Source organism: Syngnathus typhle, linkage group LG9 (assembly GCF_033458585.1).
Source record: "Syngnathus typhle isolate RoL2023-S1 ecotype Sweden linkage group LG9, RoL_Styp_1.0, whole genome shotgun sequence".
Lineage (NCBI taxonomy): Eukaryota > Metazoa > Chordata > Actinopteri > Syngnathiformes > Syngnathidae > Syngnathus > Syngnathus typhle.
Window position 1 is genome coordinate 1,569,254 of NC_083746.1, and position 16,266 is coordinate 1,585,519.

At 43.9% G+C, this 16,266-nt stretch overlaps 1 protein-coding gene across 1 annotated transcript in view; it reads right to left on the reverse strand.

The window, feature by feature from the left end:
• Positions 1 to 7,864: 7,864 nt before the first annotated feature.
• Positions 7,865 to 16,266, reverse strand: part of lrp1bb (low density lipoprotein receptor-related protein 1Bb) — a 134,588-nt gene continuing 126,186 nt past the window's right edge. Inside the window, exons 84-92 of the mRNA XM_061287322.1 lie at positions 15,150 to 15,311; positions 14,468 to 14,642; positions 14,112 to 14,216; positions 11,952 to 12,065; positions 10,356 to 10,432; positions 10,161 to 10,251; positions 9,575 to 9,725; positions 9,163 to 9,237; positions 7,865 to 8,745 (exon numbers count right to left, since the gene is read on the reverse strand). Of these exons, the coding sequence (XP_061143306.1) occupies positions 8,605 to 8,745; positions 9,163 to 9,237; positions 9,575 to 9,725; positions 10,161 to 10,251; positions 10,356 to 10,432; positions 11,952 to 12,065; positions 14,112 to 14,216; positions 14,468 to 14,642; positions 15,150 to 15,311 (1,091 nt within the window). The 3' untranslated portion in view covers positions 7,865 to 8,604. The remainder of the gene's footprint in view (positions 8,746 to 9,162; positions 9,238 to 9,574; positions 9,726 to 10,160; positions 10,252 to 10,355; positions 10,433 to 11,951; positions 12,066 to 14,111; positions 14,217 to 14,467; positions 14,643 to 15,149; positions 15,312 to 16,266) is intronic.

Here is a 16,266-nt window from a genome sequence, read left to right on the forward strand (position 1 = left end):
ATAATAAAAAAAATATTTGCTGCAATATTGTCATTTCCTATCAATTGGGGCTTTTACTTCACGTCCTCGAGAGAGCCGCTATTGGCTGCACTTTTTCCATGTTCCGGCTCCCTTTGGATCATATCATAAATGTCATCAAATGGGAGGAGAAAAAAAAAGGCTGCTTTCAGTAAATAGAGTGTTGCCTGAAGCTGAGCTGGCCAAAATGACCAGACAAAATGATCATTCAAGCTATTTGCTGCGAAATATCAAAATGCAATATGTTACCTAGAAGAAAGTAACTTTAGCTATCAATGGCGTTTTGTTTGTTTGTCTATTTTTGGTGCTTTTATTGTGTGACGCACGATGACTTGCTTTGTGTATGAATTGTGCTCTATGAATAAATTTGCCTTGCCTTGTGCTTTTACACAGAAAAATGAAATTTGGAGTTCAGCTCATGAACAATGGGCACAAAAAAAGTGTTGGGTTTATATTCCTCCCTTTATATTTCTACTTTCTTTTGCATACTGATGTGCTAATATTGACGGCATCATTTTGCATTTGAATTGAGAATATTTTTTTATTTTTTTTTAATCTGATGGTCACTCTGTTAGGTGCTCAATCAAGTTGTTACCTGAGCGCTTTTAATTATGTTCAGCACCCTAGAGTCCAATTTGAGAGATTAGAATATAAACGGCAGAAATGAGACCGGGCTCAAAAACAAAAAAGGAGGACTAAAACAAGATTCCTCCACACATCACCGCATTCAATTTGTAATAAATCACCTTGAAGTTGGACACACTTTAATTGGACTTTACAACTTGTCCGCGCAATAAAAATCCGCCATCTTCTCAAGGATATCCCCATGGTAATGGATAAAAGACTCAAGAGGATTTCATCTGCTAAACTCCATCTTTGCCTGACCTTGAGAGTCGGTAATTTATTCCTGGCTCTTCAAGCAAGTCGTACACACAATGCCACGGACGTCGGTGGAGGTCACGCCAAAGCATAACGCCGCCTGTAATTGCCTTGTTACACCAGGCGGGTTCATTTGAGAAGCATCCAGGTTAGGAGGAGCCGGGCCAAGATGGAACGCAGCTCAACGCTCTTTGCGGATCTCCCCATAAATAAATTGCATTGAGTTCAACGGGCTCATATTTTACAAGTGACAAAAAAATGGTGCCAGATTAAAGTTATGCAAATACTAAGAAGAAAACAACTCATCACGCCGAGGCTGCCTGAAGGGGATTTGCCGCTTTGCACGAGTCGGAAGGTTGATCAAATATAACAAGAAGGGTATACCTGAATAGACGTGACATATCTCACGGCAAAATAATGTTTTGTTTATTTTTTTTTAATTTCAGTGCTGCATACGCAATTGCGGTTAAATTAGGACATGGGAGAAAACTACGAGGAGACTTTATTATCTATCGCCCACAATGCCGTTGAAACACTTTGTAATGTCGAGCGTGTAAAAAAACATGGCTGCCATAGATTTCTCTAATGATCTATTTAATTGCTCTGAAAGCTTTTCACTGACAACCTCGCAGTCGGGTGCACTTTAAATACTTTACATTGATTTTTCAAAACGGCACCGCGTATTCGCTAAATTGCCAGAAAGTCGATCTAAAGGCGAAGGATTTGGGTCTTTGTTTTGATTCAATCTCCAAATGTGTGAAATTGCACATTTTTTTTCCCCAAGAAAGGGGCAATTTGAGACCTGTTGCCGTTTTCAGCCGTTCTATGATAAATTGCCTGGAGACAAAATTTAAAAGCATCTGTGTGTACTATTTGACCTGCTTTCTCAAGGATCATTTCAGTCCTTCTTCAATCACTTCACGACTGCTCATCACAGATAAGTGGAAACCAATGCAAGTGTATCCCCCCAAAGAAGATAGCGACTGTGCCTAATCCTATTTTAAAGCGCTCAAACGGGAAAGAAGCTAGCTCCTAGCACTTTAACCAGCACCAACGATGCTCCACCACACCAGGCAGATCTGGACCACAGAGACCGAAAAAAAGAAACCTCACGAGCCTCTCCATGTGTGCCTCTTTTGGCCCTCCACTGGAGGCATCAACAGAATAAAGTTGTAAACGCATTACGTGTGGCCAACCCCGGAGGCGGGGCTGGAATCCCGGATGGCACATATGGCGGCACGGGGAGAAAAGATAAAGAACACTTGAGGCCAAGCAGGAAAGCAAGGGACCGAAGAAATAGCCAATAAGATGGAGTCGGCGGGTGCCGCTGGAGCTGTGGACCCTCCACGTAACTAATCGCAAAAGCCACTCTTCCACCATTTTGATTCTCAAGACAAAACGAATAACCTGAAACGCCAATTAGACTAAAAACATCCATAGTGTACATTCAATCTGAACCTCCTCTATCTTTACCTTTGCATTCATTAAAGACATGATCAGCATCTCCATTTAATGTCCTAAAGTTATTTCAATGATTGATTTTCCTAGCGCCTCAAATGGTTTGCTAAACGTCCTCGTCCAAGAGCATCAGCAAAGATAGCGTCGCAAATGACTCCACATGCGCAGATAAGCATTGTCTGATTGCTCGGCCGGATAACCGCCCATGCACGTCACGCATTTTGCAGTCCGGCGGCGTGCTCCGAGAGACGGAAAAATGTCGCTCTCTTCTGTACAATATGGGGCGTCGCTTCCAGGCTGGGAACTTTTGAGTCAACCGACGTGAACGGCTAACAATTACACGGACCCTTCGGCCTCGTCGCAGGCGTGTGCTAGTTGTAATTGTTCAACCGGGTAGGTTACACAATACACCTAAGGCGTTGGAAACGAAAAGACGCCGGCGTATGGAATTGGGGAAACATATTCTTCTTATTGGGGATGGCTCAGTGAATTCCAATGAGGCAGACGGACACTATGGCGCTGATGACATCATCAGCGCTTCTAAATGGTATGGTCTTCACGGAAGTCAGAAGAGCGCTGCGATGCAACACCTCGGAACTCTGGACACATTTCATCATTTTAATTTCCGGCAACCGCTCCCATTTGCCCTGGGGCGTCGAAGCCTTTTATGCTGGAACTGATGAAACAATGTGTCCTTTTTGAGCGCCAAAAGGCTAAGTTAATTAATTAGCCGTCGGTGCCGCTGTGCCAGGAGGTTGTTGATGGTATCGCGCTAAGCCGCCATCCTGTGTAAATTGAGCGGGATTGTGATCTAACAAGGCTTTGACCTGGATCCCCCCCAACAACCTGATGTGAGAAACATTGATGAGAGGATTTAGCTGGACAAGGCGAGGGGACACGTTATCTCGACGCATGCCATCCCTGGAGGGCGAGCTTGGTGTTTTGGAACAAACGCTCGCATCGTTTCAAACTGACCCGTTGATTTGAACTTGAAATATCTTTGGCCAAATCAAAGTGAAAGCAGTTTGGAAGCCTGATTGATATGTGGATTGGCCTTTTAATTGGGTCCTTCAGAGCCAGGACCAGGTCGGAATCTGGAAAGGGGACCGTCAAATGTACCGTCGACTACAGAAGAGTTCTCAGCAGGCCTCGCTGACTGCAAATAGCGCATTTACATGACAAACACAAGATTTCCGTTCAAATCATAGACATGTATAAAGCCCCCCCGCGGGTAATTCGAATGAACCCACCGAAGCCCTCTTGACTCAGCGTGTCTACGTTGGTTAGCACAGCATGCGTTGCTGGCTTTTCCACTTTGTATTTATCACACTGAGCTTGACAGTTAATCACAAGTGTAGCATAAGCTAATCTAAAGAAACCATTATTTCTTGGCTGATTTTCTGTTTTTAAATCCCCAACTTAGTCTCATGATGTCCTTTCGGTTGTGTTATCTTTTTTTAATGCAACGGTAAACTCTTAAAATGATTCAGTGCTGGAAGGGCTCATGGTAATTGTGTGGTAATATTAGGACAAAAGTTTTCTACTGTTTATTCTTGTGTTGCAAGCACGTAAAGACGGCGAGGCGAGGCGAGGCGACGGCTCGCATATCCTTTGCCGAAAAAATGACATTGGCGGTCGCGCCGCGGTGATTTGTGAATGCCTCGTCCTTTGCACGGGTCATCTAGCGCCGCAAGGTACAGTGACTGTTATGAGGCGGCCCCGATGGCTCCGAGGGGGCTTGCGAGTCTGTTCGTTGCCGTTTCACATGCAGAATTACAAGTAGAGCGGCTTGGTGGAGCAAGCGTACCCCGAAACCCACAACGATAGCAAAGCAATGAAAGCAACCTAAACAAAAGACAAATTAAAAAACAATCCGTTTTGAATTTTAGCTATTCAATTGTTCATCTTTGTGCCATTTCTGTCCTGGAAAATAAAAGTTATCTGGACACTCAAATAAAAATACAACCGTGAAGGAAAACAGAAGAATTGAAAATTCATTGATCTCGTGGGATGCCCAAAATTGAAAGGCTTGAAGCAAATGACCTATTAAGCGCAGCTAAGCTAACCCGTTCCTTCCATAACGCAATCACTTTACGAGTACTACTTGATGTCAGCTAAGCCTTGATATCTACGCGCTTGGACTGACCCTAAATTCAAATATCTAATCATTCACTCCGCTCGGAATGATTTAAAGCGGAGAGTTCTTCCCCTGGTAGCCATTTGGAAGATTTTTCACAAGGTCCACGTATGCCTTTAGTTAATTAAAAATGAACTGTAGATGATTAATTGATCACCCTCAATAAGGATATCGGTTCATGCTATCACTTGCTTCCCCCGGCAGGATCCAAGAGTCATTTCCATAAAAGTCATTAGCTAGAAGCTTTAGAAGCGTTCCGTTACAATTTCGGTCTCTGATTGAACGTCCCTCAACCACTTGGCATTGTAATATTACATTGAAGACATGGAGAAAGCCACATACCTGGAAACACATAAAAAAAAAAAATCAAATAGATGGAGGGTCTATTTTTTATCTCGTATTCATCTTTTAAAGGGGACGCTAACAAGTCTCTAGCTTATCCGAGGCAACGGAGTTGAATCGCCAACAATTTATATTTGTGTAATTCTTGATTGTGAACATTTTGACCATGGCATGTCTGTTTCATTTTGACGTAAATGGGGACTGTCGACTGAAAGGATGATAATCAGGTTTCACTGCAGTGCACAAATTACAACTCCAACATCCTATTAGGAGATGACGTTTTCTCAATTGATGCCACATGGGAATAAACAGGCCGCTTTGTTTGTTTACGGCCCGTCATGATCCTCACATCAGAAATAAATACTGTGCGAAAGCTGACGTCATGGCGCTTTGAGTGCTTCCACACAAAGCAGATGGAGCAGCATGGTGCCATGGACAATTTAAATGTGTGACATCATGCTGGGAAGAGCGGCGAGTGTTTTCTGGCAAAAAGCTTCTAATACATATCATTTCTAGTCAGCTTGAATTGATGCCATGATCCGGCTTTGATTTGGTTTTGTTCCTTATGTCAGCATCTGTTTCGGCTTTTCCACGAGAGGGCAGAATTTACGAATTACGTTGCCGGTGTTCCGGGACATTTTTCCATTATGAAAGGCGAATATTTAAACAAAATACTTGTAATGTAATCTGTGTCAAAGTGTTACGATTTGGACGTACACAATCATTACGGAATCAACGTTATGCAAATTGCATGGAGCAGAGCAAGGCAACTCGTGTTTCTAATTGATTTAGCCATGACGTTTATCGCCACCTCGTCTTATTTACGGAGACGTGCGCGAGGCTGCACTTTTGATTTGAAAAGTCGTCGCTGGCAGGGCCTTATTTATGTATCCGTGCCGGCCGTCAAGAATATTTATACGACGTGTTATCAAAAAAGCTTTGGGACCTTTACCGGCACACTGAACTCGACTTAATTTGTGGAACAAATCGACACAACACAAGCTCTTTGTGAATTAATGGCCTCGGCGGCGCTAAAAGTGTCATCTAGTAAATCTCTCAAAGCCAAAGCCGGACATCATTTTACTACCACTAAAGTTGTTCTGCTTGCCACAAAATTGAAAGTTGTTTCTCCTTCTTCCAAGGCCAGTTTCGCATCTTTGATGTTTAGCATTAGCCCAGATATCGCGGGTGATGATAAACGAGCCTGTGATTTTCCAGTCAGGCACTAAGACGATAATTGCCTAAAAGGTCAACAAAAATGAAATATCCATTCCAACAATATCAACGCGCGGGTCGTTATCATCGTCATGGTGACGGCATCTAGCCAACCGCAATCCATAAAAAGTCATAAGTGAGTTGTGATCCTAAAAGATCAGCCGGACATGGACTGACATGTGTTCAGTTGAGCTCGTAGCTTTAGCGAATAAAGGTCACGGTTGTCGAAGCTGGGCGAGACACCAAAGATAAAGCGGAACGTCCGCTCGGAATTCTTACGGCCTGATGAGTCGGTAAGCTCCGCAACTTTCTGTTCCACGCGGGAAAAAACAACAGGCCAAAAATACGAAAGATGCCGCCATTTCAAATCTACTTTACAAAGTCTCTTCCGATCTCGTTTGCCTTCATTTGAGTTTTTAGTCGAGGTGACCAATCGTAGCAGGGTTTAAATATCGAGAGTAACCCATCGTGGGGAGCTCAGTGGAAGTCCAGCGTCCACCGTGCGGATTACAATTGGGAAATCCGCCCATTAGTCAGGCTTTGCAAGGATGCATGTAAATACAAGGACTTATTGACTAACCTTTTGGCGTACAAGAGCCATTCTTTTGTTAAGCAGCTTTACCCAAAGAGATAACTTGTAAAAGGCCTTCAGATTTACATTTCGCAGGAGAGCGCAAACATCTCGCTGAAGAATGGACCTTGTCACCGGGGTCATTTGTTAGCTTTAGATTTACATTTCTACAAGGTCAGGCTGCCATTTGAGTTAAGCACCCTTTCAAAAGAACAAGTCAGTGGTCATGATGATAATGAGATTTGATGATGATTTCCTAACATGGGTGTTTTAAAATTTCGCGTAGGCTTTTATTTGGACCATAAATATACTTTTAACATACTCCAGAGTAACTTGGAGTCAGTAAACCCCTAAAACTACAAAGTAACTTTGGTTTGACATTGGAAAAAAAGTTCCACTGCAGTTGTTTCCATTCTATTGTCTCAAATAATTGACAGCTGGAACACAAAAAATACCTGCAGAGAGAGTAATGAAGTTCCAGGTGCGTTCCTGTGCTCAATTTTTCAATGTTGACCCTTCCAACAATAAGACTGGAAAAATAAAACAAGAGAAACAGTCAGTTAGGACTTTTTTTTCTTCCAAAGCAATGATTGACACTCTTAATTGACCATATTCAATCTGTCCTGTGTTTCCTCCTCAAACAAGCACAGCCCGCTAATTGGAACTGTAAAGTGTTCTGGAAGTCTACCTTGGATTTCCCGCTAATAAATAACAAAAGCTCTTGGTGAATTGCAATCCCAAAGCCCAGAGATGATTTTACTTTCAGCCATGTTGTTCATTACAGCTACTCCATGCGGAAAATCCTCTTGCGAAATCCGAGAGCTGTTGGTGGTCAAAAATATTAATCAAAAATACAGATTCAGATGGTTGCTTAGTCTTAAATATTTTGAGACGATTTTAAGAGAAATCAGTATCAGAAATATTGCACAAGAATATTTATAAAACCAAAATATTGCTTAAATTTGCTATTGTTGGTCAACCCAAGAAGAGAAAAAAAAAAACCTTTCACAATGATTTGATGTCCGCAGAGACATGGCTTGAAATGTCAACACCCACAAATGTGGGACAGAGAAAGGGCAGGCATCGGTCTGGTTGCTATGGTGACTGTGGACGGGGAGTTATGCGGCTAGAAAAACACATGACAAGGGAGAGAATGGCAGTGCATTAAAAGGTGCTCGCATTGCTTCCATCCTCACGTAAAAGAAGACGCATTTTGAATTTGGCCATAAGGAAGTGCGGCTGCGTGGAAATAAAGCCCCTTTATTCAATATTGATTTACATTTTATATATAAAAAATTACTTACATTTAATACATTTTGTCAAAATACATAGCAGTCAAACCACATACAAATCAAATATAAAATTATAAAAAGTCTTGATATTTATCCTCCTCCTTTTGGAAAGTAACAGATATCATCTATGATAAATCTTGCGTGGACTAGCTTTTGTGGTACAACTGCTGCGTACATACAAACTGTAAGACACCAGCTTTAGAAAAATAGGATATTCACTATTTCGTCCTCTCAGCGTACAGTACGGGATCTGATCGGAGAACATTCAAGGTGGGCTTCCGTCTCTTTCAGCAAAAAGAAACATTGTTTTTGTACAGCATATTGGTGTGGTGACAACCACGCATTAAGTTCATGGCAATTCAAAACACTTGAATCCGAGCAGAGGGTCGTGGAACGTTTTGAGGTTGAACCAAAATAAAAAAAATAAAAAATCCCCCAAACCGTTTCGTAATGACTTGATCAAATAGCTTCCGTTTCCCACTAAATAGATATTCAAAGCGTTTAAAATGTGCAAGGTGAATACATTTTTTTTTTTTGCACCTAAAGTGTCATTCCGTTGAACGGAGGTTAAAAAGCAACGTGATGCGACGTGAGGAAACACAACAAAATAAGCTTTGTAGAAAATGTGTGTTTTGTGTTCTACATTGTATACCGTGGCTTAAAAAAAAAAAAAGTAGAAAGCGTCAAGTAGGCTATGCAGCAGTTTCATGAATAATCCCCTCGAATTTCTTTGGGAGTAGCTCTCTTCTCTCGTCGATATTGATGAGCGGCTTCTGACCGTTTTGGCCGTCCATATACATCTTGGCATACACCGGGTTGCTGTAATTCATGGGCTGGATGGAGGGAAGAAAAAAAAAAACATTCAAATAAAATGCCATAGTCATGATGTGATGCCCTGCTGAATTTTGCTCACAATTAATTAGCACTCTCAATTAAGATTTTTTACCTTGTGTTTACAACCGTCTTGAAAGGTCGACAAATAAATGAATACATTATTAAATAAAATAAAAAAAACGTGTGCTTTAGTAGGTCAATATCAGTATGTGCATCTTGAAAGTGAAGAAATGCAAAGGAAATGAGAATCATGAGACCCACTTAACATGCAGCAAGACAATCATGCAAACCCAAATCGTCAAGACAAACGACAGATTTCAACATCAATTCCAGTCCCACGTTGATTGCTTACATTCTATACAACGATGGTTCATGTCCTTATCAGGCAAAGTCATAGTGAGGTTTGAAAAATTCACCTGTCCAGGGATTACCTCCTTGGGCACCGAATTGATACCCAAGGTGCGAGCGTCACTGGATTTGACACACCAGCCCTGAAACACAAGCAAGCCACGCTGCTCATCATGCAAAATGGCCGTTAACAGTTTGCTAGAAGCATGCGGAAAACCACAAGTCGAGTTTTGGAGGAGGAGGAGGAGGAGGTTGTTGCAGAAGAGCAAAAAAGGGTTTGAAATGGAGCTGTGCTGAGCTAACAATAGCAGATGTCAAAAGGTGCCGTTTGTCGTGTTAGGCGTTCTTTGCGGAGGATAAACAATATATGCATGTGAGTCGTGTTACAGCGCACCGGATTTCTCGACGCAATTCAGAACCTGACTTGTAAACGTACGCCAAACCTCTGGGAGATTCTTCAATGGACGCTTGGTGACCCACCTTATGAGGGTCAAGCGTGAAGCTGGGTCGCAGCAGGCTGCCCGCATCGGCGTGGTTGTCGTGGTCCACTTCGTACATGTTGTAAGACGGGTTGCCGATCTCCACGTTGATTCCGCCGTTGGTCATGGGCTGCCTTTGGACACGTTTCCCCCTACAGGTGTCACAAAAGACAGATATGGAACATGTTCAGCCATTTTCTCTTATGGGCGGAGTCAACCGCGCCCGTCGAAGGGAACGTTTTGAGTTTTCCTGTTTCCTGATAGCGAAGCAGGACTGAAAAAACCTGGGACGGCTCAACTGTAAGTCATCTTTGCGAATCATTCCAGCAAGTTTCACAAAATACATCAAACGGAACTGGCGAGAAACTGAAAAGCTGAACTGCAGTCAGAGGCTTAATGGATTATAATGATCCGAAAAACTGAAATCATGCTCGGTTTGAACAAAGCCCTGTTTTATCCTCGTCGATTTTCACTCGGCAGCACAATGTGGACGCGGTTAACCCGTCTTTCACATTTCGGAGGTTCTAGGTTTGAACCTCGGCTCGCTCCTGCGTGCGATTCTGTGTCGAAAACAGATGGCCACCAACCTTTGTTTTCGTCTGCAGATGTAAATACCCGCCACCACCATCACGATTAAGATGACCAGCAGGACCAGAGGCACAATGATGGCTATGCTTCCTAAAATAGAGAGACGATCAGGAACTATTCGGTTGCAAATGCTTTCTGCCCGGTTAAAGCCGTTCCATATCTGTGCTTCTTCTATGTGCTTCTAGTGAACCAACCTCCAGTGGTATTGTCTGATCTGCTGCTTTTGGGTGCAGGTCTCTCACACTGCGTTCCAGCCCAGTTTGTCGAACACCTGGTCAGAAAATAGCATGGTAAAAAAAAAAACAACCTTCAGCACACTTTCTGGTCCGAAACGACGACGACAGGGCTGAACCGGACAACCCGACATCTGAGAGAAAATCTTTATGCATGTTGAGTGAGAGTTGATGTCGATTATTATCGTGCGGAGAGAACAACGTGAAAAGATGACAGCGGGACGAGTCCTATTAGCGTGGCGCCCGCTGATGATGGATGTCCCTCGTCACGGCGAAGGTAGTATGTCGTTTTACACGAGGAGCGCAGATGGGCCAGTAAAGCATGAATGATCCAGGAAGTCCAACCAGATCATGATAGTATGTATGAATCACCACTAATTACATGCATTCCTAGCAATTACAGCATATATGACAGCGTCCTCCGCTACGTTCTCAACCAATGTTCTTGGAGCAGAAAAACAAAATGGGACATGCTGCCGTAGCTCGTAAGCAATCTTCATCTGCGGGCTGGCCGTCATGCACGTGTTGGGAAATGCAGCCTGATGAGCACATGATGTCACGTCGGATTCGGCCCCCCGGGTCCCTAGGAGGCTCGTATGATATGGGAGAGCGAGTGACGTACGACAACTGATCATGTAACAAGTGCCTCGGCGGCTCGTTAGAGTCGGCAAGCGAGCCGCTCGGCAGTCTGGCTCGACACGTCGCTGAAATGTACGAGATGGTCGTATTAACCTAATGTCGTCCATGTATCGTCTGGAGGAGTTGTTACGGATTGATGGATTGCTTTTGGAACAAGGAGAACATTTTTTGGGTCAGACAGGATAGGCTTCAGGGCACCAGTTTGCATAAAGCACAGGTGTCAGATATGGATTTTAGGTGGCCCGCGAAGAAAGATTTGTGCATTAACTTCATATGTCAATTCCGAAATTTCAAATTGTTTTCACTTTTAAAAAAATATTTAATTAATTTTTAGCAAGTTTTATTACCATTCAATTTTTAAAAAGATTACTTTTATTTTTAAATATTTGATTTCATTTCAATATTTCATTTGAGATATTTGAACCCTTTTTATTAGTCTCTGTTTTGAAAACTAGACACCCCTGGCATAAAGGACAAGCTAATACTTTAAAAAAGGAAAAAATAAATAAATCACTCCTTCAGTCTGTGAGTTCTTTTCTTTCCTCGACACTCAGGCCCTGACACTCTCGTACCTTCGACTGAATTCATAAAACTAAGAAGAACTTCATTTGCACATGTGAAAGGACTGAACGAGAGGCAAAACACTTAATCCTCGCAACGCCTGACAAGACGACCATTTTTCTTTTTTTTTACCACGCCGCATCTTGATCGAGCTGTCAATCAAAAAACAGGACAGGCGGTAATCATCCCTCGTGGGCGCTCTGCAATCATCCGTGCAAATGTATTTTGGAGCACTTGTTACATGAAGAGTTACTAGAAGGTGGCACAAAGAGAGACAGAGAGGCCTTCTGGTCATGGAGTTGAGTGAGGGAGGCAGGAAGGAAGACGTCGAGAAAGCCGGCTGGCGAGGTGACCTACTTGCAACGGGGTTTGTTAAGAGCGGTTAATGTGCACATCCCCTCATTCTGACAGAAGTAATCGCAGGGGTTGGCCAGCTCATCGCAACGTTGGTTCTTGAACCCTGATGTGCAGCTGTAAAAGAGTGTTGGCGGAATCAGCAAAAGGGCCTTTCCAAAAGCCCACCAGTTGACCTTTGCCCCATTGAAGCCGCCGTCCATTCCAGGAGGGGATGGAGTCCGTCCGTGCCTGAGCCACGGAGCCAATTAAAAATACAATCAACAGCTCACCCGGTGACATCAAAATAATTGGGGTTGGACCTTTTATGTCATTCAAAATAAATGAGGTGTTACCATTGAATATTTGGGTCCACTTCCAAAAAAGGCAACATTTCAAATGGATACCGGAAGTTTCATTTGTTCCGTAACTAGGCAACACAAAACAGCTTGAATGTTATGACAGCGTCGTGTTTTTACGTTCGAAGGCCGCTGACGCAAATGAGAAACTTCTTCAATGATATCTTTTGTATAACGACATGAAATAAAAACGATATATCAAATGTGTTTCTATTGAAAATGAAAGCAGGACGAGGCAGTGAGACCTCGCCTGCTCCTCAATAAAATCGTGAAGTTTGAACTACTGCAGGAAGGAATAATTGGGAAGAGATTTGGAAGGCACTGAATTCAAGACCTAATGCAAACACTGCCTAAATTGAGGAGCCTCCCTTTTTTTTTTTCCATGCTTATAAATCACAACTGCCAGCATAGGGAATATTAGTCTCGGTGAAAAACGACGCAGTCGGCCGTGGATTAATACCTGCTGAGTTATAAGCGCACGCTGTGCAAGAAGAAACCGAAAACTAAATCCATTTGGCAAGCCAAACATTTTATATCGGTGTCGGAGGTGTGTTGGTTTCAACTTTTTTTATTTGAGTCAAAGTTGATGATAATCCAGTCGACGTTAATGAATCGATTCTCACCGATGTTTTTTTTTTCTATTCGGGTGCGTGTGGAGGACTCAACTACAGAAATGAGAAAAAATACGATTTCCTTTAAATAGAACCAAAAAGAACAAACTGTATTATTGGTCAAGGTAGCAAAAACAGCACAAAGCGTAAAATGACCAAAACAGGAAGTGAGCAGAAAGCAGGAACTAAATAGACAAACCGATGAGACTCGGAACACCTGGACGAGACACAAAGGGGCGGGGCTGACAAGACCAGATGGAAACCATAAGCCAACAAGACAGACGTTGGGTTCACGAGGGAAACATGACATTGAGCCAGATGAAGGAAAACAAACCAAACTAACGAAGGACGTGACGGAAAGGACATGACAGTTGTCAAGTTGCTACTTGGAAGTCATTCCGACCGAGTCAAGATCGGCGCTCCTATTGTACACATCTTATCATCTGGTGTTCCTCTCAGGAAAGAACGAACCCTTCCGATCAGATGCGTTGACCTCATCCAATAGGAGAGAATCATTTGCATAGAAATTGATTCTCTCCACCGGACGAGTCGAAATTTCAATCGAGCGAGCGAGCCTGGACAATGAGCAGTTAAAAATGCAGAACGTTGGGCTTGAGAAGAAAAGAATTCCAATTTCCCCCTTGAAGAAACTTTGGACAAAACGCCGCGTGCGATTATGACTCAGGTTGATAGGAATCGCCGGGACATGCTTGGAAGAGTTTTTTTTTTTTTTACTTTCGTTCCCTCCTCCCACTGAATGTCACGTTAACTGAGTGACACGTAGCCCTTTTCTTTCTGGAGAGCAAACTTCTAAATCCGCTGACTGAAGAGAGACACAGAAACCTGACACCAGCTCTTTACTGCAAGGAGGACTTGTGTGATAGGCTCAAAGTGGCAAGCTATGAAGAGGATTCCATTTTTTTTTTTTTTTATATCCGCGTGAATGCCTTAAACCACAGCGACGTGTCAAACAGCCTAAGATGGCGCTCTGGCACCCGGCCCCACGCTGCGCCATGTGACATCAAACACCATTTTGCTTTCACAATTGCGTAGGAACAGCTTGTTCGACTCTCCGAACGGGCGAAGGGGACCCCGCGACGGTTCTCCGTTGTACTCCCCGAGCCAGGATTACCGAGATCAAGACACGTCGGCGGGGCGGGCGGGTTGAGAATAATCAGAGTGTCTCTGCTGCCAGTGAGTAGCGAGCGACTTACTGACAGAAAGGCAGGTTGGTGTCGGGGTCCAGGTGACAGGTGCCTCCATTGTAGCAATATCCGTCACACAGTTGACAGCTCGGCGCGATTCGCCCGTTGGTGCAACTGAAATAGCGAGGAGCAGAAAAACATGGAATTGATTCGGAATATATTGTTGGATTGAGATGCGATATAAGAAAACAAATGTACATTCCAGGGACCAAAACCAATAAGTTGAAAACGTCTTTTGAAGGGAAGTAATACGTGTAATAGGCACGATTATTGAATGCGTTGTACACATCTGGGATTCGACAAACGTATAAATAATGCAAATGCGGTCGCGCCTCCCGACGCCAGAGCAGAAGGCGATAACTCACTTGCAAACCACATCTGTCGTCTCGTCGTTAATGAGGCACGGAGCGCCGTGGCACCGCAGACACTTGTCCACCTCGCATTTGTTTCCCTCAAACCTGGCGGGACACACGCACTCCACGTAGCCGCTACTGGACAGCGTGCACGCCTTGGAGTTGACGCAGTAGTGGTGACAAATATCTGCTCGCCATTTGCAGGGAAGGGGGGGGGGGGGGGAGAGAGCGAGAGATGTTGACAACACTCCAAGAATGGACTTTGAGCTGCCTTAATTGGACTTGTGAAAGCTTTTAATGGGACTTAATTATCCTTATCAAATGACATCTTAGACACAGTTGAAAACATTTCACCCCTTGGGCAAACAATGGGAGGAGAGATGCTAATGGTGTGCAGCCAAAATTGTTTCCCCCCACTAACAATGATTACAAAAGGGGGGGGGGGGGGTTAGAGGAAGACAATAAAATCATTATCACCGCTGCACAGAAACACCCGACGGTTGTTTGATTGCCGTGCTTTTGTTTTGTTTCATTGCAAAGTGATATTTGCGTGAAGGGAAATAACCCCCAAAACGCTTCGGGCGGAAGCTTTTGTTGCACGCCCTGAACTTTGAAAAGCGTAGGCTCGTGTCAATCAGCCGACACGAGTATTTCCCTCAAGCTGCGGTTAAATTGGAGGTGGTGCGCCACTCACGGTACAGGCAGCGCTCTCCGGTGTATTCTGACAAACAGCGGCACACGGGCTGGTTCCCCTCAGTGACGTCACACGTGCCGCCGTTCAAACAGTAGTTGTCGCATATCCTCCTCTCGCAGAACGGCCCCGAGAAGCCCAGAGGACACTGGCAAGTAGGCTTACCTAGATAAATGGAGACGCGAGGGGAGGGATTAAGGAAGGCGCAGAAAAAGCAGCAACATTTGGAGGTTCTATAAATAAGGCCAAGGAGCTCCGAGCGAAGCAAATGTTTCACAGAGCGACGTGCCCTCGGGATTAGAGGCCACGGCAAAAGTGAAGGAAATCATTTTTCGACGTGCGGCGCGCTAGCCCAACTTCAACGCAAGGTCAAGCGTGATCGTCTTGTTACCGCGTCGGTGTCAACGTCAAGGTCATTTTATGTGGCCCGCAAAGACAAATTTTGCATCTAAAATCAACTAAACTCAAATTAATTAGCATTAAGATCTATCTGGTTCCAGTGACCTCATCGTTACGCAAAAGAATAAAATAATAAGACACACAACTCTATCCCGGTCGCTATCGGCTCCTCGTTAGAAGTCCATTAGCACGTGGAACATGAGCGAGCACGAGGCTACCTCCACAAAGTAAAAATCAATCCCAGGGGCAATTTAAAGGCCATATGTAATGGAAAATTGACTTGTTAATTGTTTGTGTACAAATAGTTGCATCTCTGCAGGGCCCGGCCAACCATGAAGTGGGAAATGACATCAACAAGGAATTTTTACGTTGGCCGCCCCAAGGCAGGAAATCGGCAACAGTTAGTGGGGTCACGTACATACCTAAAGGCACTTATCGTGTATTTCAGGGTTTTTCCCGCATGGGCACACTTGACAATCAAAAGGGCCCAAAAAATAGAAAATAGAAAAGTGACAATTTGTGTGGGAGCCCGCAAAGCTCACTGAAGCAGCTAAACCGCCGCAAGGATGTCACCGAGGAAAGATGTGAAATGCTCTTCCGGGTCATTGTGCAAGCGGCAAATGGCCCGAAGCCCCCCAACATTGAACATTTTGTCTCAGCGTTGGAATCAGAGGATTTCCCTGACTTTAAAACGGCAACCGTCGGCCGGTGACATTTGACA